The sequence below is a fragment of the Pelobates fuscus genome, chromosome 1 (genome assembly GCF_036172605.1).
Source record: "Pelobates fuscus isolate aPelFus1 chromosome 1, aPelFus1.pri, whole genome shotgun sequence".
Classification (NCBI taxonomy): Eukaryota; Metazoa; Chordata; class Amphibia; order Anura; family Pelobatidae; genus Pelobates; species Pelobates fuscus.
Genome location: NC_086317.1, coordinates 65,460,828 through 65,485,862, shown reverse-complemented (window position 1 = coordinate 65,485,862; position 25,035 = coordinate 65,460,828). Strand labels below are relative to the sequence as shown.

General features: G+C 40.1%; 1 protein-coding gene across 1 annotated transcript in view; it reads right to left on the bottom strand.

Annotated features, from left to right (window-relative positions):
- The window catches only part of GRPR (gastrin releasing peptide receptor), a 116,605-nt gene extending 91,888 nt beyond the window's left edge, over window positions 1–24,717 (bottom strand). The window contains exon 1 of the mRNA XM_063449210.1: window positions 23,832–24,717. Within this exon, the coding sequence (XP_063305280.1) occupies window positions 23,832–24,244 (413 nt within the window). The 5' untranslated portion in view covers window positions 24,245–24,717. The remainder of the gene's footprint in view (window positions 1–23,831) is intronic.
- Between the last annotated feature and the right edge of the window lie 318 nt (window positions 24,718–25,035).

Below are 25,035 nucleotides of genomic sequence, written 5' to 3'. Positions count from 1 at the left end.
AGGAAACTATCCTATTGTAGACTGAATGTAGCAAAAACTCAAGCTTTGCCAGAGCCGATTCCAGTTTCAGACCTAGAGGTGCTTAAAACATAATATTCCTATGATTGGCACAAATACATTATTAAATATCTGGAAAGTTCCCATCCATAAAAGCATTTTAGATGTAGTAAAATTCAACTACCAGCTGCTTCTTAACCAAACAAAAGCAGATTTTCATGCATGGAAATATGCTACATCATCCTGGTTTGGTAAAATCATTGTGTGTATTGTGCATGCTACCATTGCCATCCCCTTCTTCTTTCTTTAACTCTTTACAACTATTTACAAGGTTTATTTGGAAACACAAAGCCCCTGTGTAGCTCAATCCATATTCTCTTTGCATTCCTCTAGGGGATGCTTGGGAATTCCACATGTCAGCTATTTTCAAACAGCCTCGGTGTTGGCACAAGCCATGAAATTACATGTTTCTGTAACAGATGCACATTGGGTGACAAAGGAGACGAGTAACATATCCCCTAAAAATAATTGACATTTACATCTGGAAATCTTTTCATAATCAGGGCTATACATACGAGGTCACACATTTAGGCTGGAAGAAAGGAGATTTCATCTGAGGCAAAGAAATTTTTTTTTTTTTTACAGTAAGAGCAATAAGGATATGAAATTCTCTGCCTGAAGAGGTGGTTTTATCAGAGTCCATACAGATGTTTAAACTGCAATTGGGTAAATACTTGCAAAAACATAACATACAGGGATATCATTTCTAATCAGTGGGGTAATAGCTGCTTGATCCAAGGAGACATCTGGCTGCTATTTTGGGGTCAAGAGGGAATTTTTTCCTAGTTTGTGGCAAAATTGTTTTTTTTGCCTTCTTTTGGATCAACAGCAAAAATATAAGTGAGGAAGGCTGAACTTGATGGGCACAAGTCTCTTTTCAGCTAGGTAACTATGTAACATGTGGCTTCCAAAAATACTTTTGAAAACTACTAATCACTACTGGACACTTTTTTGATATCTGGGATCAGCATGTGGCTGCCTGTGGGGTCAAAAACATTTTACCTAGATAGACTCCCATAGATCCACTAACTTTTCTAATCCCTGACTCTCACCAGGCCCAATGGAGGGGAAAGTAAGATCTCCACAGTGCAAGATTTACTGGAGAAGAATTCCCTAAACTAAAAGAGAAATTTAACAACCCAAGCCAGGGTATCTTTCTGGACTTGCAAGTTGCCATTAATGACTAGATATGTACTATCTAGAAGCAGATCCCAAATGGAGGAATCACTTAACTTTTCATCATTGATAGTGAAGCCAGGAGTATATTCCCCTAACAAAATCTATACTATCTCAGTTTTATGGTAGTGTATCCCAAAAGAACATGCAAACCTCTAAGCTGGCATATGCACAATATTATTATTATTATGTTATTATTTAAATAGCGCCAACAAATTCTGGAGCGCTTTACAGTGGGTGGATGAACAAACATTTAGTTGTAAACAGACAAGTTGGACACACAGGAACAGAGGGGTTGAGGGCCCTGCTCAATGAACTTACATGGTAGAGGGAGTGGGGTAAAGTGACACAAAAGGTAAGGATAGTATTAGACTAATGACAGCTGCAAGGCTTTGCACAGTGGTCAACTCTCCCATCATCAATACAAGATCTTGGTGAAAAATGAATGCAACACTGGACGGTAATAAATCTTGTGACATTGCAGAAGCTTGTTGAAACAATGCCACATCGAATGCATGCCGTAATTAAAGCTAAAGGCGGTCCAGCAAAATATTAGAGTGTGTGACCTTTTTTTTTTGGTGGCAACTTTTTTTTTGGGGCAGGCAGTGTATATTGACTCCCAATAAGGAAAATTTTTGACAAGTGGTTCTGTGTGCCCTTTTTTTGCTCTGCATAATATGTTCCTGTACAATGAACCTCTGTGTTACCTGTGTGTTACAAAAAACAAAAAAAGAAAAATAGCCAATTTCAATAGAAATAGAATTTCTTCAATTGGGGGCAGAAATAACTATTTGGCTATCAATCAGAAAAAACATTTTTTGTGCTGAAAAGCCTCAACTCGACTTATACTCGAGTCAATGTCTGTATTATGGCAATTTACATTGCCATAATACAGACAAGGGGCTGAGTAGGAGGGGGGCTGGCAGAGAGTGTTTACTTACCTCTCCTGCAGCTCCTGTCAGCTCCCTTCTCCTCCGCGCCGGTCTGGTCAGCTCCCCTGTCAGCTCCCAGTGTAAGTCTTGCGAGAGCTGCGGGGTCATAGCACGGCCGCGAGACTTACACTGGGAGGGGAGCTGACAGGGGAGCTGACCGGACCGGCGCGGAGGAGAAGGGAGCTGACAGGAGCTGCAGGAGAGGTAAGTTACAGCTTCCTGCCAGTCCCCTCCACTGAACTGCCAATGCCACTGGACCACCAGGGAGTGAGAGCCCCCCTCCCTGCCATGTATCAAGCAGGGAGGGGAGACGGAAAAAAAAAATATATAAATAATTATAAAATAAAAAATAATAATTTAACAAAAAAAAATTATTAAAATAATAATTAAAAAAAAAGAATAATAAAAATGCCCACCCACCACCAAGGCTCTGCAACACATACACAAACACACACTGCATCACACACACTCACACTGCATTCATACACACACACTGCATTCATACACACACACACTGCATTCATACACTCACATTGCACTCATACACACACACTGCACTCACACACACACACTGCATTCATACACTCACATTGCACTCATACACACACACACTGCACTCATACATACACACTGCATTCATACACACACACTGCACTCATACACACACACTGCATTCATACACACACACTGTATTCATTATATACACACACACTGTAAATAACTATTCAATTAATATAATTTTTTTTAGGATCTAATTTTATTTAGAAATTTACCAGTAGCTGCTGCATTTCTCACCCTAGTCTTATACTCGAGTCAATAAGTTTCCCAGTTTTTTTGGGGGTAAAATTAGGGGCCTCGGCTTATATTCGGGTCGGCTAATGCTCAAGTATATACGGTAGCTTTTGCAAACAAGTTTTAGGAATACCCCCAATGAAAAACATGCATAAATAAAAGCATGTGTGTTTTCATTGGTCATATGTCTATTAAATAGTCATTTAAAAAAAAAAAAGGGGGGTGGGGGGATAATAGAATCCTTATAAAAAAAAACTGACATTTATCTCAGATGGTGAACTGATACTTTATAGCTAGAGGCCAGTATGATTGACTGAGTAGTTTCAGACCAGCTGCCATGTTCATTTTTTTGTGGCAGTGAATGGAACGCAAAGAGATCCCTAGGTATAATACTACATTTTAAATTCTGACAAAGGCAATTCCCCCCCAAAAAAAAAAACGTTAAAATGGTGCAATGCAACAGCAAAACACATCTTTAGTGGCTATCTATTCCAGACTTGCCAAATAAGTTATAGCTTTAGAACTAATTAAGTGGGAATTAAATTGTAAGGGCAATACAAAGGGAATTAAATGAATGTAGTAGAATGGTGAATATGCAATTGTTAATTACGGTCACACAAACCACAGCAGATCAATTATAAAAGCCAAATCCATGCATCATTAATACGCATAGAGGCTGCAGAAATTTAAAAAAAAAAGAATCTTAATTAACCTTCAGGGTTCTCTAGCAGTAAATATTGCATTGCAAATGTAACTTTTCTGGAAATACATGGGCTAAAACTATGCATGCATTCCAAAAATAAACTGCAAAAACAGATTCCCTACACATATCATTACCTGTAATGTACATGGAGACTATAAAATCTGGGCCCGCACAGTGCAGTATGATATTTTGCGCAGTTCAGTGCCATGACCATTATTCTGACTATATGAAAAATATATTTTTTTTTTCCTCTCCAGGATATGGTCATAGTCTTTTTTAATGACACAAAAAAGCAAAGGCATGCTGGTTTCTAAAACAATTAAAATACACAACGAGAAGCTGATTTTTAGCCAATTAAACATCCATTTCATTATAAATTAGAAGAACATCGAAAGTCAGTTCAGGCGTATACACATAGGGGTTTGATTCTGTAAGCAATGAAAAACTGGATTTAGGAATAAACTCTACTTAATATCTCCCATCAACTCTAGCTGTTAAATTGTGCCACAGCTGAGCATTGTTAGACCTACAGAAAATAGCAAAAATAGCACCAAGAGTTGCTTTTCAATTACCTGCACAGACTTTGAAAGATACAGCAATGCCTGGTTCTTTTCCAATCTAACACACACTGATATATATTGAGAATACATGTAACGTGGATACAGCGCTAACAAACTGAGATGAGGCTGTGAGGTAGCAAATACTGAGTGTAATGGGACCCTCCAAACCCAAACAAAAATAGACAAACAACACAAAGAAAATCAGGTTGTGCCTAATGTCAGATGGAGCAAGAATGTTTAACAAAACAGCTCATACAACCTTAAATGTCCAAGTTTTTTTTGTCTGTATCTTGCTGTCTGTAGCTGTCGAATAGTCATCATTAATTTTATTTTTACTTTGTTTTGTAAAAAATATATTTTATTTACCGTATATACTCGAGTATAAGCCAACCCGAATATAAGCCGAGGCCCCTAATTTTATCCCAAAAAACTGGGAAAACTTATTGACTCGAGTATAAGACTAGGGTGGGAAATGCAGCAGCTACTGGTAAATTTCTAAATAAAATTAGATCCTAAAAAAAATATATTAATTGAATATTTATTTACAGTGTGTGTATAATGAATGCAGTGTGTGCGTATGTGTGTGTGTATGAGTGCAGCGTGTGTGTATGAGTGCAGCGTGTGTGTATGAGTGCAGCGTGTGTGTATGAGTGCAGCGTGTGTGTATGAGTGCAGCGTGTGTGTATGAGTGCAGCGTGTGTGTATGAGTGCAGCGTGTGTGTATGAGTGCAGCGTGTGTGTATGAGTGCAGCGTGTGTGTATGAGTGCAGCGTGTGTGTATGAGTGCAGCGTGTGTCTATGAGTGCAGCGTGTGTGCATGAATGCAGTGTGTGTGTGTATGAATGCAGTGTGTGAATGCAGTGTGTGCAGGGCCGGTGCAAGGATATTTGCCGCCGTAGGCAAAAAAATTTTTGCCGCCCCCTCCCCCCCCCATATGTCCTGACTTCCCCTCCTCCTCCCTCAGTGGTCCTTACCTCCCCACCCCCGTGTTCCTTCACCCCCCCCCCAGTGGTCCTGACTCACCCCTCCCCTAGTGGTCCTTACCCTCCCCTCCCCTAGTGGTCCTTACTTCCCCCTCCCCTCCCCTAGTGGTCCTTACTTCCCCCTCCCCTCCCATAGTGGTCCTTATCCCACCCCCTCCCTCTCATAGTGGCCCTTATCCCCCTTCTCCCTCCCATAATGTTCCTTACCCCCCCCATCCCTCCCATAGTGGTCCATATACCCCCCCCCCCTCCCTCCCATAGTGGTCCATATACCCCCCCCCTCCCTCCCATAGTGGTCCTTATACCCCCCTCCCTCCCATAGTGGTCCTTATCCCCCTCCCTCCCATAGTGGTCCTTATACCCCCCTCCCTCCCATAGTGGTCCTTATACCCCCCTCCCTCCAATAGTGGTCCTTATCCCCCCCCCCTCCCTCCCATAGTGGTCCTTATACCCCCCTCCCTCCAATAGTGGTCCTTATCCCCCCCACCACCCTCCCATAGTGGTCCTTATCCCCCCCCCCTCCCTCCCATAGTGGTCCTTATACCCCCCTCCCTCCCATAGTGGTCCTTATCCCCCCCCCCCTCCCTCCCATAGTGGTCCTTATACCCCCCTCCCTCCCATAGTGGTCCTTATCCCCCTTTTTTTTGTTATTAATTTTTTTTTTATTATTATTTTTTTTTATTTTATTTATATATTTATTTATTTTCGTCCCCCCTCCCTGCTTGATATATGGCAGGGAGGGGGGCTCCTTCCCTGGTGGTCCAGTGGCAGTTCAGTGGGGGGGAGAGGGGGGCTGGCAGAGCTGTAACTTACCTGTTCTGCAGCTCCTGTCAGCTCTCTCCTCCTCCGCGCCGTCCGTGCAGCTCCTTCTATCAGCTCACACTGTAAGTCTCGCGAGAGCCGCGGCTCTCGCGAGACTTACACTGGGAGCTGACCGAGGTGCTGAACGGACGGCGCGGAGGAGGAGAGAGCTGACAGGAGCTGCAGGAAAGGTAAGTACAGCTCTGCCAGCCCCCCTCTCCCCCCAGTCTGTATTATGGCAATGCAAATTGCCATAATACAGACTCTGACTCGAGTATAAGCCGAGTTGGGGTTTTTCAGCCCAAAAAATGGGCTGAAAAACTCGGCTTATACTCGAGTATATACGGTATATCCTAGAAATCACTTCAAACATAACGAAAACTGTATAAAACTTTTTCTCGTTAGGGAAATAAATGATTTAGCATGTACTTAGTATACCGTGTAAATGACTGAATTATACATGTTATCACCACCCATCTCTTTTTTTATCTCTAACAATGTAATTTACTATACACTTTGCTATGAAATGTTGACATTATACAAAAGAGGTCAATGTCTAGTGGCAAATATCCATGCCTGCTGTGTGATTCAATCAAGAATCCTTTTGCCAACATTGATATCAGACTGAACACCTTTGCCTCTGTTTGTGAAGGGAGGGTGCATGTGCATGGGATGATGTCATAGCTGTATTGTTCAATCACATGGACAAGTTATCATCTTTGACTACTGTATATTTAGTAATGTAGCCTTAAGCATCGCTACAGTATTATGTAACAGATATATGAATATGCCTTAACACTCCATCCCCGGCATCATGTACTCTGTAGGGCCAGAATAAACTGTGGATTTGGAAGGGGACTATAACACAATGTTAACCTAGAGCAGGGGTCCTTAAACTTCACCCCCCCCCCACCCCCGCCCCCCAGATGTTGCTGAACTACAACTCCCATGATTCTTTGAATTACACAGATAGCCAGAGAATCATGGGAGTTGTAGTTCAGCAACATCTGGGGGGCCGGAGTTTGAGGACCCCTAACCTAGAGGATGATCTCACATTTTCTCTATTCTATACCTAACCTTGAAATACCTTAAAAGGGCTTCCCACTGTCCCAATAAAAAGCACTATTTAGTAGATTTTTTTCACTCTGCAGCCTTTGCCTTTCATTCTGCTGTTTTTGCTAATCGTCCCCTTCTTCCACAGGCCAGAATTTCTGTGGCTGTCCAATCACTGACTTCCCAAATTCAGCCCAAAGAGAAGTCTCTCTAAGGCAGGTGCTCTGAACTATTGCTGCTTCTTGAGTTTAGCTCCAATAAGCTAAGCAACTAGGAAGTAATAGGACTGGTTGTCTTATTGACAGACAGGGGTGTGTTACAAGGTTCGTTTATAAAAGTGACAATTTGTATTGAAATCAGCACTTTTTTTTGTAAAATTAAAAAAAAGAGGACAAACTCTTCAAACATAAATCATTTCAGTGATCCTTTAAGAAGGCCCCAACATAATGCAAGTATCCAAATGGTATCAGAAATAGATTAGGCTGAATTGGATGAGCACATTAGGTGCAATTCCTTGAATAAACCCTCAATTGCATATATTACAATTCCGTCTAAAATTCTGGAGTTATCGCTGGATTGTCAATTCGGGGTATATTTGGAGCTAAGTGATTTTTGTAGCAGTGCTCCAATACCCAGCATAAATATCCCCACTTTTCCTTCGTCAAAGCTATAAGAAGTATAACAATCCAAGACACTTTCCCCCCAGCAACTAGACGACACATAGTTCTGGGAGTCAACTGATTTTATTTTGGCCACACACAAACCCCTACATGGGGTCTCTTAAACAAAAATACAGGGCTTTTCCTCCTAAGATCCTCTGTGTCTAAAAGATAATTGCGTAAGAATAATACAGTTGCAAGAAAAAGTATGTGAACCCTTTGGAATGACTTGGATTTCTGCACACATTGGTCATAAAATGTGATCTGATCGTCATCTAAGTCACAACAATAGACAATCACAGTCTGCTTAAACTAATAACACACAAATAATGAAATGTTGCCATGTTTTTATTGAACACACCATGTAAACATTCACAGTGCAGGTGGAAAAAGTATGTGAACCCCTAGACTAATGACATCTCCAAGAGCTAATTGGAGTGAGATGTCGGCCAACTGGAGTCCAATCAATGAGATGAGATTGGAGGTGTTGGTTACAGCTTCCGTGCCCTATAAAAAACACACACCAGTTCTGGGTTTGCTTTTCACACAAAGCATTGCCTGATGTGAATGATGCCTCACACAAAATAACTCTCAGAAGACCTACGATTAAGAATTGTTGACTTGCATAAAGCTGGAAAGGGTTATAAAAGTATCTCCAAAAGCCTTGCTGTTCATCAGTCCACGGTAAGACAAATTGTCTATAAATGGAGAAAGTTCAGCACTGCTGCTACTCTCCCTAGGAGTGGCCGTCCTGTAAAGATGACTGCGATAGCACAGCGCAGACTGCTCAATGAGGTGAAGAAGAATCCTAGAGTGTCAGCTAAAGACTTACAAAAGTCACTGGCAAATGCTAACATCCCTGTTAGTGAATCTACAATACGTAAAACACTAACCAAGAATGGATTTCATGGGAGGATACCACAGAGGAAGCCACTGCTGTCCAACCAAAACATTGCTGCACGTTTACAGTTTGCACAAGAACACCTGGATGTTCCACAGCAGCAGGGCCTGCGCTACCCTAAGGCGGCCCAAGCGGCTGCCTTAGGGCGCACGGATCCAGGGGGCGCGATCTCCGGTGACCAGAAGGAGGAGAGCGCCATTCGCATCGCTCTCCTCCTGTCTGTCACTGCGTGGTGCGTGGCTGAGCGGGCGGAACGCTACTTACCCGGTCTGACAGGAAATGCAACGAACTGCTTCCTGTCAGACCAGAACAGGAAACCGGATAATTCGCCACGGACCTCCAGCTCAGACACATGGATGGAGGTGCGGAGGGGTCAGTGAAAGGTACGAGGGGATAGGTACAGTTGGGAGGGGGGGCAATAAAAGATAAAGAAGGGAGAACAATAGTAAAAGGTACAAGAGGGGAGGGGTACAATAACACTTACAGGACAGGAGAGAGGAGGCAATAAAAGGTACAGGAGGGGAGAGGAAGGAGACAATAAAAAGGTATAGGAAGGTGGGGGCAATAAAAGAGACATGAGAGGAGGGGTAACAATAAAAGGTACAGGAGGGTAAGGGGACAATAAAAAGGTATAGGAAGGGGGCTATGAAAGGTTCAAGAGGGAAGACAATAAAAGGTACAGGAGGGGGAACAATAATACAAGGTAGAATAGGGGAGTGGGGGACAATAAAAGATACAGGGGACAACAATAAAAGGTACAAGAGGGGAGGGTGACAATAAAAAATACAGGACAGAAGGGGGGAAAGGGTATAGGAGGGTAGGGGTACAATAAAAGGTACAGGATGAGGGGACATGAAAAGGGACAGGTAGGGAGGGGGGACTATGAAAGGTTCAGGAGGGGAGACAGTAAAAGGAACATTAGGGGGATTATGAAAGATACAGGAGGGGGGGCAATGAAAGGTACAGAAGAGGAAGGGGGGCAATAAATGGGACGGGAGGGGGACATTAAACAGTATGGGGGGGCATCGAAAGACACAGGAGGTAAAGGTCAACTATGAAAGGTTCAGGAGGAGAGGAGGTGAGACAATAAAAGGTACAGGGGGACAATAAAAGGTACAGGAGGGACAATAAAAGGTACAGGAGGGGAGGGGGCACAAATAAACATACGGGGGGACAAACACAAAGGGGCTGGGGGAGAGAGAGTCACACAGAAGGGTAAGGGGCTGGGGGGAAAGATGCACAGAGGGGCTGTGAGGGAGAACGAAGCACAAAGGGGCTAGGGGGAGAAAGAGCTGCACAAAGGTACTGGGGTAAAAAGACGCACAAATATGTTGGGGAGAAAGAGCCACACAAAAGGGCAGGGGGAGAGAAAGGCAAAGGTGCTATGGGAAGTAAAAATACACAAGGAGGATTGTAAGAGACACAAGAGAGATAAAATACAGCAAAGGGGACACACAAAGGATAAAAGGGGGGACAGGACATAAAACAAGGGATATAAAACACTAAAGGGGGTAAGTTAGTCAAAGGGGGGGTAAAAGACACACAGGTGAAGATACATTTTTTTTTCGACGGGTAGGGGGCTGGCAAAATGCATCTTCGCCTGTGTAGTCAAAAATCCTTGCACCGGCCCTACACAGCAGTACTGGCAAAATATTCTGTGGACAGATGAAACCAAAGTTGAGTTGTTTGGAAGAAACACACAACACTATGTGTGGCGAAAAAGAGGCGCAGCACACCAACATAAAAACCTCATCCCAACTGTGAAGTGTGGTGGTGGGGGCCTCATGGTTTGGGGCTGCTTTGCTGCATCAGGGCCTGGACGGATTGCTATCATCGAAGGAAAAATGAATTCCAAAGTTTATCAAGACATTTTGCAGGAGAACTTAAGGCCATCTGTCTACCAGCTGAAGATGGATTTTGCAACAGGACAATGACCCAAAGCATAGAAGTAAATCAACAACAGAATGGCTTAAACAGAAGAAAATACGCCTTCTGAAGTGACCCAGTTAGAGTCCTGACCTCAACCCGATTGAGATGCTGTGGCATGACCTCAAGAAAGCGATTCACACCAGACATCCCAAGAATATTGCTGAACTGAAACAGTTCTGTAAAGAGGAATGGTCAAGAATTACTCCTGACTGTTGTGCACATCTGATCTGCAACTACAGGAAACGTTTGGTTGAAGTTATTGCTGCCAAAGGAGGTTCAACCAGTTATTAAATCCAAGGGTTCACATACTTTTTCCACCTGCACTGTGAATGTTTACATGTTGTGTTCAATAAAAACATGCCAACATTTCATTCTTTGTGTGTTATTAGTTTAAGCAGACTGTGATTGTCTATTGTTGTGACTTAGATGATGATCAGATCACATTTTATGACCAATTTGTGCAGAAATCCATATCATTCCAAAGGATTCACATACTTTTTCTTGCAACTGTATATAACTCAATTATCTCTCAGTTACAGAAAAATCTACAATATTTTAAAACACGCCAAAAATAAATTTTAATACTTCAGAATCCCACGAAATCATATCACTGAATAGCTTGGATCTGAGCGCACACTTTGACAAAATATCACTCAGATCCCTTCAGTGTTTCGGGAACGCCATTCGAATGAAGTTTTGACTCGTCCACGAGGTGATGCCCCAAAACAGTTCCAGAGAAAACAAAACAATGACCGATCGCGGGGTTCTCGCACCGGGTGTTCGTGGGGTTGTGTATCAGAAATTAGTTCCACTCTGTCGATTACCCTGTACTGCTGCCCGTGTTCAGGAGACAAGATGGCCGCCAATTGTTGGAACAAGTGTGTTTGGTTATACGAATGTCGGCCACACAGGGAAAGCACTTGTACGAATGATCAATTTGTGGTTAACAGCCAGGGGCTGTCAGTAAGTAAAAGGTGCAAACAAAGGGACCACACAGAGTTGATTCGGTAAACAAATGAGCCGTACGGACAGCCAAACAAAATGGAATAAAAGTGTTGCTAGCGCATCAATTCCACTATTATAATAATTCCAATTATTTTTTATAGTGGGTAGAGGTTGGCTGATGGGATGGAGGGGGAGGGGTTAACGTGGTTAGTGAGGCTGGCTGACAGGGGCTGGAGGGGAAGGGGTTATCAGTGTGTAGTAAGGTTGGCTAATGGGACGGAAGGTAAGGGTTAACAGTGGGTAGAGATGTTGGCTCATAGAGGTTGGAGTGGAAGGGGTTAACAATGTGTAGTGAGGTTGACTGATAGGGGCTGGAGGGGAAAGGGTTAGCAGTGGGTAGTGAGGCGAGCTGACAGGGGCTGAAGGCAAAGGGGTTAACATTGGAAAGTGAGGCTGGCTGACAGAGGGTGGAGGGGAAGGGGGTAACAGTGGGTCATGAGGTTGGCTGACAAGGGCTGGAGGGGAATGGGTTAATATTAAGTAGTGAGGTTGGTAAATAGGTGCTAGAGGGGAATTTATTATTTACATTACAGGGAGGGAATGAGAGAAGAACATATGGGGTGACTAGTAACTCGGCAGGATATCAAAGAAAAGAAGGAAGGGAAGGAGAAGAGATAAGGCTACATCCATAAAACATAAAATCATTCCTGGATTAATTGATCATTACAGCGTTAGGAATACAAACATGCTAACGTTATAGCAACCTGTTCAATGTTTAAGTTCCCAGCCCCACTCCGAATGCCTGAAAATGTGAGATTAACTTACCTTGTATCTCACTCAATGCTGCTCTTGCCATGACTGGCCCTGCCTCCCTGGCTGAGATAATTAATCATGATGAGGAGATGCATCTTTATGGGGAGAGTTTAGCGTCTCCACTTAGTGCATGCAGATGCTGAAAGTCAGTCCTGCACTCTTTGCAGGACCAATACCAGGAAGTCCCTTAGTGGTCATCTGAGTGACAGCCACTAGAGGTCTTACTAGGCAGCATTGAAGGCACTGCCTTTCCTCTAAATAGGCAATGCTTACAATGCTAAGACTGTAGGGGCCAGCTATAGACACCAGTACATTGACATTAAGCTGCAGTGGTTCTGGTGATTATAGTGTTCCTTTAATAAAAACATAATATGTGAGATGCCACCCGTTACAGTTTGTTTGTACCCCCACTCCCCATATTATATTTATACTGTTTAATAGTTAAATTAAACTCATTTCAAGCCTCTTGCATTCAGTTAGTGAACTGTTTATATTACAAATTAAGATAAGTATTTGGTGATTTTGGATCTAAACCTTAAGAGTGCGCTATATTGAATCTTTTGATATGTGCTACAGAGTTAAGAAATGTAATGTTGGTTTTACTTGTGGTATCATTTTCCCAAGGTTGCTTGTTTAGTTATGCATTTCGGTAACCATTGAATATGATAACACAAATTAAATCTTACTTTAAAATGTCATTCTGTGTTTGAAAATCTCTTAACCCCGATGAATATTAGATAAGCGTGAAAGAAGGGTTATTTCAATTAGGAGGGAAAAAAACTATGAATTTTTGTTTGCTGTACTTTCTCCTATCGCATGTTCTTTAAAGTGATTATACTTTCACTTCATGATATTTGTTTTGGTTGATGTTTAAACAGCAGGTAGAGTGGACAAAGCATTTACAGGATTGAAAACATTATGAAGATATGAAACAGTTGCAGGTACTTAAAATGAAAACGCAGTAATTAATTATGTTATACAGTGAGAAATGTTGGAATGATTTATAATCTAGCTAAATCAAAGTGAATTCAAATGTAAAGCCACACTAGCCAACCTGGAAAAAATATTCTAAGTCAACGCCCCCTCTACTTCAGTAACGTTGGACTTAAATGTGAAATTTTATTTGAATCAACTTTGAAATCCCACTGTAGTGATTAAGCCTGAATACGTTCTGCATACATACCAACTAAGATGGCACGAAAAACTGTGTGATGGGTCTGATGTGCAGACAAACCGCTATTAAACGGACACTATAGGAATCAAAACAGCTTTAGCTTAATGAAGCAGTTTTGATGTATAGATCGTGCCTCTGCAGTTTCACTGCTACATTTTCTGCCATTTATAGTTCAGGCTTCACTTAACTTCGGCCCTCCAGATGTTGCTTAACTACAACTCCCATGATTCTATGAATGAAGTAGATAGGCTGAGAATCATGGGAGTTGTAGTTCAGCAACATCTAGAGGGCGCCGGAGTTTGGGGAAGCCTTACTTAGGTTATACAGCCTTAGTCACACCTCCTTGCATGTGACTTACCCATCCTTCCTAAACAGTTCCTGTAAAGAGACATCTACTGTTTACACTTCCTTTCTTGCACAGTCTGTTTAATTTAGAATTTCTTATCTCCAGCACTGTTACTAGCTTGCTACAGTCTGCAGGAGCCTCCTGTGTGTGTGTGTGATTCAAGTTTGATTTACAGAGCAGGAGATAAACACTTCTAAAGCAAGTTAACATCTCCATTTCTTTCATGTAGGGTATGTGCGCCGCAGCCAGGGGAGGTGTGGCAAGGGCTGCGTGGACAAAAACAAAAGTGATTTAACTCCCAAACTTGCAGAGAATTGAGCACTAAGACTGCAGATGCATGATAGAAACATAGAAACATAGAAACATAGAAAGTGACGGCAGAGAAGAACCATTCGGCCCATCTAGTCTGCCCAATTTTATATATACTTTTATTAGTCCCTAGCTTTATCTTATAGTTAGGATAGCCTTATGCCTATCCCACGCATGCTTAAACTCCTTTTCTGTGTTAACCTCTACTATTTAAGCTGGAAGGCTATTCCATGCATCCACTACTCTCTCAGTAAAGTAATACTTCCTGATATTATTTTTAAAACTTTGCCCCTCTAATTTAAGACTATGTCCTCTTGTTGTGGTAGTTTTTCTTCTTTTAAATATGGTCTCCTCCTTTACTGTGTTGATTCCCTTTATGTATTTAAAGGGAATCACCTGAACAACTTTAGCCCAACGAAGCAGTTCCGGTGCACAGAACATGCCCCCGCAGCCCCACCGCTCAATCCCCTGCCATTCAGGAGTTAAATCCCTTTGTTTATGAACCCTAGTCACACCTCCCTGCACAGCCTTCCATAAACACTTCCTGTAAAGAGAGCCCTATTTAGGCTTTCTTTATTGCAAGTTCTGTTTAATTAAGATTTTCTTATCCCCTGCTATGTTAATAGCTCGCTAGACCCTGCAAGAGCCTCCTGTATGTGATTAAAGTTCAATTTAGAGATTGAAATACAATTATTTAAGGTAAATTACATCTGTTTGAAAGTGAAACCAGTTTTTTTTAATGCAGGCTCTGACAATCATAGCCAGGGGAGGTGTGAAACTGCTTCATTAGACTAAAGTTGTTTTGTTGCCAATAGGATCCCTTTAAATGTTCTGCTAGCAGAGATATTTACAAATTATAGTAAGAACATAGGAACACTCCTTCTCACTTAGCCCAGTATATGTTCCATCAGGTGTCCTTTCTCATGTTTATTACATTTTAAACTAGGATTGCTAAACGTAAGGACTGCTAAACCTACCTAATCCCCTAAGGCTATTCAGAAGCAGAACTTCTCTGGAATTGCTCTCTATTGGTATTTTTCACAGTAAAGAAACATCTATCTCTACAGCACCTGTTCTCTTCAATTCAGAAAACCCAAAGTGATCCCATGGAGAATAATTCAAGAAGCAGTAATTGCCATGGGAAAGATTAATGAATATTTTCATAGTTAATTTACCATTTTCCTCATGTCACATTAAGCAGAATAAATCAAACTCTCTAACTGTGCCCAGTTTCTTAAAACAAAAGCTTCTATGATGAAAAAACACATAATTTCCTAAGTTCTACCACCTCTTGTTTGTTCCACATGCACAGCTGAAGATCCTCCTGCAGATCATTAAATGATTCCAGATATTAACTTCAGATTTGTTTAACCCCTTAAGGACACATGACATGTCTGACATGTCATGGTTCCCTTTTATTCCAGAAGTTTGGTCCTTAAGGGGTTAAACCTATAGCCCCTTTAGCTGCCGTTAGGCTGCGGTTTTAACTTAGCAAGCTTGTCTGTAATTCCTGGCTTAGTTTAATGTTATTGATGTTTTTTCTCACTAGGTAACACCATTGTCATATTTTTAAATTCTGAACCTAATATGAACTATATATAAAATTACTATTTTAAAAGCAGAGGAACAGTGAGGTCCAAGCCTACTGTGGCACATCTCTGTAGCTTTTTCTGTAGCTGTCATGTTACTCCAGGTCCTTTATAGCTGAAGAGGAACCATTATATCAATCCTAGCACGTCTACTAATTCAGGGACCAAGAGAAGAATCTTATGTTCAACTGGAATCCAAGATCTCACTCCATGACGTGTTAGCTACCTAGAAGGGTTCAGGTCTTTGACGCAGCCATGGAATTCAAGAACCTATAGCAGCTAAAAGCTTTTAAAACCCCTACAGGCACTGCAGCGCAAATATCTGTCTTGTGAAACAAACGTGATCTTTGGTTACCAGTGCCACCAGTAGAGATTGCTCTCCATGACAAAGCCATGTGAATTGAATCATGTTCCAGTAGTAGTGGTTTGACGATGATGCTTACATGATTTATATACCGTACCTAAAGACATTGGCCTCTGTTAATGAATTGCCAGACATATAGTGAACATGTGAAAACTATTATTGTTCTCCTCAGAAGTGATTATCCATCTAAAATTATTACATGATCAAAAAGTATAATCCCCCAGAAGATCCAAAGAACAGGGCATAAAGGCATCTCTTGCACTGATTAAAGTCAAAGTTTATGAGTCCACCATAAGCAAACCACATAAGAAATAGTTTACAGAGGAGTACAACAAAAAAAGAAAAGACGAGACTACCTCCTCCACTTCACATGTCCCAGTAGTTAAATGGAAAATCCAGATTGTTATTCTAGAATGTATTATATAAACATTATATACGTGGAACTTTTAAGCACAATGGACATATTGATAAAACTGAACACTGCATTCAAAAAAATAAAAATATATCCATGAACATTGTAATGAGATTTTAATGCTGTGTGGATGCTTCAAAGACTTAAGACTCTGACAATGGATTGTATCAATTAATTCTGTAGAATTTCAAGTTGTCCATTAGCTGAAGAGTAACATAAGATAAACTGGCAGAATTGTGTAAAACATACAAGAAAATATACTACCAAATGTTTTTTTTCCACAGAATAAATATAACATTCTGGAATGGTCAAGCCAAAGTCCTGACCTTGAGCTAACTTAATTTTTTTCTCATGACTTAAAATAAGCAATTTATGCAAGACCGCTTTAGACCAGCGATTTGAACCACTTCTGTTAACAGAAAACAGATAATAAACATAGAGAGTTTAATGAATATATAAATAATATATCAGCTAGTTCTTTATTAAATATGTGTAGCATATCTATAAGAATACATGGAAAATATCTGAAAAGGCACTCGGGAGTATGTGGAATATATATCTTTAGATTTACTAACTGGTCATTAATAATATGACAATAACAAAAACAGATATAAGCAAAATGAGAAAAATACATAATGTAATGTGTTAAAACCACCGTACTCAATCAGCCTTATTTTAAAGGTTGACTTATGTAATTTAGGGTCAATTTGGATCAGTTTGGAAATTATAGAACTGGGGCTAAATGGGGAGAATTTGTGTTTGGTATGCTCAGATTACTCTGCTCAGTTTGCATAATAGTAACACGCCTCCAATTTGTCCTGGATTACACAGAAGTACTTTTACTGCTTCTGCTAATATAAATACAGAGTTTGTAAATTGTAAGGAGAACGAAAAAACAGGGTGCAAGAAGATACTGAGAATGGACAACAGCTCAAGCAGAACTTGCCCTTCAGGGGCTCCCCGCTCAGATTTGAAGCTAGTTGAAGCTCATTTTGTGCCATTACAAGGAGAAAGTAGACCATTTGCACATGAAAATGATCCCACCCAAAAGAGCAGTCTAGATCATGAGAGATACCGCAACCCCAGATGATAGTTTTGGCCTTGGTAGGCCTCGTCAGTGAGATGAAGCGTAGGCACCATAAGCTAGGGGTCTGTAATTCCGTCTGGATTACCCTTTAAACTTAAGGAGGGAAGAAAAACAGGATGCATGAGAATACCGAGAATGGACAAATAAAAATTGTAACCTTAAAATGAATTCTTGTGGCTTTCTGTAAACTATTCACAGCTCATGTGATAGATCGCTAGACAAGACCCACACAAAACTTTTTTTACATGAACTTAACACATGTACATTGCCATTAGCATGGCAACTCATTTCACTTTAGTTCTATGACAATTTTTCTTTTGTGATATAGTGTAAAACAAAATCAACTATAAATTTGTTAGACTTTCCCCACTGCAAAAGGTTTCTCCATTGCTGATTTAAAAAGAAGTTTGTTTTGAGACATTGCTGAGGCCCTAGAACCTTAATACGTATAGTGAGCTTTTCCAATCAAAGGGAATCCATTTAAAAAGAAGAAGATACTTTCATGGTCATGATCCAGTAATTAAAGGGACACCCTAGACTCCTAAAGCACTCTCGCTTGCTGAGTATGTCTTCCTTTTATCCGTTTAAAGAAAATTTAAATTTAAATAGAAATTGCCACTTTCATAAATTAACCTTGTTACACCACCCGACTGTCAATCAGGCAACCGGTTGTGTTGTCTTCCTGGTAGTTTAGCTCAATGTAGGAATGTGCCAAGACTTCTCATAAAGCTACATTTGGAAGTCTTTAATTGGTCAGCCACAGAAAATCTGGGTTGGGTTACAATGGGAGGGCTTACAGAGGCTTCAGACTAGACACCTGCAGCTTTTGCAAGCTGTGTTTAGAAATGCATAATAAAATCCATGCATTTTATCATTGGGTTATATCTATTATACAGTGATTTATTTTTATTTTTTATTTGTTCAGTGGAGTGTGTCTTTAAGAAATGCAGCACTAGTACATCTTATTCCCTCAATATTTTTCAAATAGTTTTCTTAAAATTGTTTAAGCATTATTAATATTCTAGTAATGCTTCCCATACGTCAAATGGATCACACGTTACTTTCTAAGCCCAATGAAAACTGGATTCTGACATTTGTTAGTAGAAAGGTAGTGAAAGCTCTAACAAATTCTTCTAACAGATTTAGTTAATTAACCACAAAAGTCAGTTTCTTTGATAGAACGGTACATTTCCTGACGCAAAGCACATGTTCAAGTATTAACATTTTGTTCATAAGGTTGCAATCAGCTATCAGCTATGGCGTATTAATTATCAGTCTAGCATGAATGTAATTGCTTTAATTTGCTTTATTTTAGAATGCTGGAGTTTTTATACTGTGAACTGGAATGAGCAATGAGAGTTGGTGAGAGCATTAATCTGGCTAAAAACACCAGAGTACAAATGCCTGGTACAAATATCACACAGGCATAAACTGGTACAAGTTATATAAGTCACACGGCTTATCATTTCAATGGATAACATTAGAGGCGGCTCTCTAATTAGGGGATTTAGGCGGCCGCCTAAGGCCCCACGCAGACTGGGGCCTCACAGCCGCCTAAATCACCATATGGCAAACTGACATGTCGGGCCCTCTGTTTGTGACGGCCCCTCCATTCACTCTGCCCTGGGAGAAGAGCACCCTGTACAGCCTCCGGTCTGCAGCTCCTCTGGGTGCAGAGCTGCAGACTGAGGTGTCACGCGATCTCCAGCAAATCAGAACGTTGCCGAGGGTTACCACGCAACGCTCTGATACTTCTGGAGATTGCAAGACACGTACCACATGGTCTGCAGCTCTACACCCAACGGAGCTGCAGACCAGATAGGAATCCACAGGACCACCTGTGGGATAAAAAGTATGTTTGACTACCCACCTTATACACACAATGCAACCCCAATTTATTTTCACTTTGGTTATTAGTTGGGGCCTCATGTTTGAGTTTCGCCTAAGGCCTCACAAAGTCTAGAGCTGCCACTGCATAACATTATTTATTAATCATTCAGTTTAATAACCATTTCTAAATGTGCTTTATTTTAACTCTATAGTTATGTGATCACCCAAACGGCAGCTCTCAAGTCAGTTCATAATGGTGTACAGCCGCAGTTTAACAAGCTTTTTGGTTCGTAAATCACCTCATCCTTCTGTTCACTTCCCTTTTTTTTAATACCAATTGTCCTGAAGTAATTACTTAAAGGGACACTGTAGGTATTTATTTAACTAATTCGAGTGCCTCGAGTACTGCCCCTCCATTCAGTGTTAAACCATTTTCAAGCAGTTTACATTGGTGAGGTGTCTCCTACGCACCACCCAGCTCCCACTGGTGGTATGGCTAAAGCAAAGATTATACACTTCCTCCTAACCATACTAATTCATAACAACAAAGGGCACTGTGATAGGCTAAAATTGGTCAGCTCACACTCTCAACCAATCAAAGCCAGCCATTGCTAGCTACTCAGATTAATGCTTCCTTATTATTTCAAACAGCACAGTCATGGTCTGCTGGTGACCCTTGTTTAACATTAAAACATTACAAATATTTTAACACTGAATGGTAGGGTGGTGTTAAAGGACTCCAGATACCATAACCACTTGAATGAGGGAGCTTGGTGCCTCCCCACCCCAGTGCTTCTCATTGATTTAGAGGACCGCAGCCAACACTCTAAATCACGTACTGAGTTTCAGACCACAAGGGAACTCTGAAAGTGATCTACACCCAATAGGAATGCAGACCCCAATGCTCCCCCATGAGACCACCAGGAATCCAGCTCACCAGAGTACTTCACTTGATCATCAGGGACAACACCTCCTCCAGCTAAAAAGGTAAGCAGTAGGGGTGCAAGTAACAAACACATACATAAAAAACTCAGACTCATCCAACAAACACAATTTTCAGCCACCAAACACTCAACACTCAACCAGGACATATAGGTACACTCAACCAGGACATATACAGCTCTAAGTCACATCTACTACAAATATTCACACACATGCAACACTCAGTCACCACACAACACTCACAGAAACAAAGCTTCTTGGTGTTTTGAAACTTTTTTTTTCTGGCAACTTTTTGGGATGTAGTTTTCCAAAAAATTACATCATGGTAATTACTGCTACTATTACATCCTATTTTTCAGTGTTATACAATGGCACTATAAAAAGGAAACAAACAAATTATTGTGAAGAGAAAAAAAGTTTACAAGGATCTTATCAAGCAATCTAAACGCCATGTATCAAAATACATACAAAAAGCACAGTACCATTGGCAAACCAGGCATCACAACTATACAGAGCATTTGGAGAAATTTTCTTCCAAAAAAAGAGCAGCTCTGTAGTCCACAGGGACATAAATGGAGCATTGCGAGACTAAATTTAAAACGTGTCCACAATCCTCTGTTTAACAATGGACTCCATTCCTGTCCCTAGCAATTAACAACAGCCTCAGAACAAGAAATGTCCTCTGTGTGACATCTGTTGATGGCATTCAAAATTGTATGTTTGAAATTTCGAGTATCATTTGAGTAAGGATGTAATGTCCACTTCATGCCAGATATTGTGGACTACATTGTCCATGATGCTTTGCCAGAATTATGGTTGTAAGAGCATCATGGGAGATGTAGTCAACAACATCTGGAGTACCAAAGATTGCCTACCCCTGGTCTATGGATTATCTTGATACACTCAAGATTTTGTGTATTGTAGATCTAAACTTGGCTCGCTGAGAGGGATGAAATACAAAGTCCCTAGAATCTCCAGTACTAAAGAGGATTAGCCCACTGTACCTCACTCTGCAATGACATGTGCCGTAATAAATGGCACGTTAATAATAATCTGATGAATGCAACATCATTATAGTGCTGATAATGGCACTTGTGATGGAAATGAACTTTTAAAGGTAACATTCAAGCTGAAGTCCTCTCACAAGTGTTCACAGGATCATTATAAATGATGTATCATATCCTCAGTACATCAAGTACTCACAGAGCTCTACAGCGAGTGTCCGTATAGTAAATGTAATTCATGACACTTTATATAAACACGCCCACACTGTTCTGTATGAGGGTTATTGTATAAGACAATATAACAGGTGCCCACATCCCTCCATATAATGGTTATTATATAAAATAATATATATAAAAAATGTGTCCCACTCCCTCTGTATACTGTCCTCTGTATAAAGGTTTATAAAGCCCACAGCCCTTTCTATATAAAGGTCAACTTATTATCAACATGTAACAAATGTCAAAGCTCTCAGTATAATAATTATTGTATAGAACAGTATATTAGACAGTATACCACACTCAGTATAATGATCAAGCTATAGGAAAATATTTAACAACTGTCTATAGTTTTCTGCAAAGTGTTATTATATAGGACAATATAGAATTAGAATGAGTAATATGTAGGAAATAATCTAAATCATTTTATATGCGGGTTTATAACAGATATGCTGTATATATGTATATATATATATATATATAAAATGTTTACAGCCCTAACTGTATTAATATTGTAGAAAATATTGAGCCATTGGCTGAATTCTTCTTTATGAGATTATTATATTTGACTATATTGTCTTAGGTGTCCACATTTCTCAGTATAAAGGTTATTATACAGGGCACTCTGTAACAAGTGCTCAGATTCTTGTGTATAATGTTTATTATAGAAGGCAACTTATAGCAATTACATTCTTCAGTATTCCAATGTTCCAGACTAACAGAAAGTGACCCACTTTATCCAATTGTCTAAGTCCTGTAGATGTGCTGTAATTACATAGCTAAGGTAGGTCCATTACAAAACCAAATTCTGTCATTTGTTTATACATGCAAGGCAGTTTTGATCACTTCTAAATGATTTCTTATCCTTTTACATGTAGTGCAAGTAACAGGTTAGTGCCAATAATGGGGTTACATACAAACAATGCAATGACCCACAACACATTAGCCTAAACAGATGTACCTACTAGAGGCATGATTTGACTAAATGAATAAATGATGTTGTGCAGTATCACCTGCGGTAGGACAGTCCCTGTATTCAAGTATTCTGTGTTCCTTTATTATTTTTTTTTAACAGTTCCTTATTTTTAAATACCACAAATAACTCTGAGCATTTAAGGGTAGCAGGATCATGTAGATTAATTACTCTTATTTATTTTTTTTTTCTATTTTATTAATGAATTAATTAATAATCATACATATAGTATGCCAGAATATTAAAATATGCATGTTCCTATGGACAGACCATATATGAACAATTAATGTACATCTAAACAGAATAAGGAATTTTAAGTGCAATAGATAGATCTTAACTGGGTATTTAAGGAACATAGCATTATCTATGTAAATGTAAAACACATTTAAGGATTATAAGGTTATATAGACATAGCTCTCTTACTGACAGATATTACCCTAGTATTTAAATCAATATAATATCTTAGATAAATCACTATTTAATGATAGCATCCCAGGGATTTTATGTCACTATAGCACTACATCATTAAATAGAATATAGTAACCCATAAATGGATAAGCAAAATTTAGCAGAGTTAATGATATATTAGATAGATAGATAGACAGACAGACAGACAGACAGACAGACAGACAGACAGACAGACAGACAGACAGATAGATAGATAGATAGATAGATAGATAGATAGATAGATAGGCAGACAGTCTGATACTATAGTCAGACAATTCATACATTTGTTAATTTACATTTTTAAAATATAATCTTAAGCATGCCCTTGTGCCTTATGTTAGGAGCTCATCCAGCATTAGATCCTATCTCTATGTGGTTATTTCACGCAGTATTAATGCTTTTTAGGACTTAGTGTGACCGATCGTCCAGTAAGGTCTATAAGATGCCACTGGCACTGGGACAGGAGACGAAATGACACATTTTGTAACTATTACAAATTAAAAATAATACAAATTTTGCAAGCTATACTGTCTGGTGGTTAAAAGATAGAAGAAGCCCAGTTGCTGCATCACTACAACTCCTATCATGCTTTAAGCCATACGCCTGGCTAGTAGTTCTAGTTCTACAACAGCTGGGGATGTTTGTCTTTTTGTATTAGAACAGGTTTATAACAAACAACCACGATGGTTAATGTAATAAACCCTGTGCCATTCGGCACTGTCACAGTGTATCAATGACGGAGTAACTACATTCTATGCAGCTGTACCATATGTATGGAACTTTTAACAGCTGCTACAGAGGCTCCTATATAAACCACTCACTTTCATTACATACCTGTCTGCAGAGAGGGCTGTCAGGGTGAACACAGACACCCCCACAGAGGTGAGCTGAATAAAAGGAATAAGTTTGCAGCCCACCCTGCCAAAGATCCATTTATCTGCCAGGTATCTGCTGGCATCCACAGGGACACAGGTCACCAGTAGTAGAATATCTCCCAGTGCCAGGCTGGAGATAAAGAGATTGGGGACATTTCTCATGGATTTCACTGTGCAAAAAATCTTGATGAGTGTTATATTCCCAATAAGTCCAATCAGAATGAGCATCCCATAGGCTGGAGCAATGGCATAGCTCACTCCAGGTTGAAATGGAACTTCAGATGAATGGTTTGTGCTTTGGTTCAAACAGGTGCTGGCTAGGGGAAAGTTGTCTGTTTCAAAGTCAAGCAAAAAGCAGTTTTCTGGGCTCATTGTCTGATTGTGTTGCAAATGCCTTCCTTCAAAAGTAAGCAGGATTATTTTCTTATGTCTTGGGGAAAAAAAGCACTTTCAGCTCATTGTCTCAGCTCATTTTCACATTATATTCTAAATGGTTTTTTTCTTCCTTTTGTGTGTTGTTGTTTTTGTTTTTATTCTGTTGTTTTTTTTATTTTCTCTTAGATCCCATGTCACAGAAGAAAACAAAGTCCTTTGGAAAATAATTTGTAAAATAAGTCAATCCTCATTTAGATATTATGTGATAAACTTCCTTGTCCTTTAACAGCATTTCCAGAGACACACTGTTTGCTTCTGTCTTCTTACATCTGGATCAAGCTTGTGTTGCACACTGCATTTAAAAGAAAGTGAGCACTTGTAAATTGTCTGAATAGAATCCTGTGAATGTCATGTGTCCACCTGCTCTCTCTCACACACACCAGCAGCTAAGACTTCCTAGCTGAGACAGTGATTTTGTAATGCAGCAAAGTGTGGCTTCTGCTGGGAACTGCAAGCAAAGCCATCTACTGGGCAAACAGCAGATCACTACCAATAAAAAGGGATTCCTATTCTACTTCTTTCAGGAAAATGTCCCTGAAAGCCAGGCAAATGTCAAGGGATTGGTAGAAAATATAAACACAATTCTTGACGCCACTATGACTCCTGTAATGACTGGTATAAATTGCAGGTTTTATCCATCAGCGCACAGTCTTAGCAACACTATAATTTTACAATATATAATTCTACAAAAAAAGGAATAATAAGGAAAATGCATGTCTTGTGTCTAA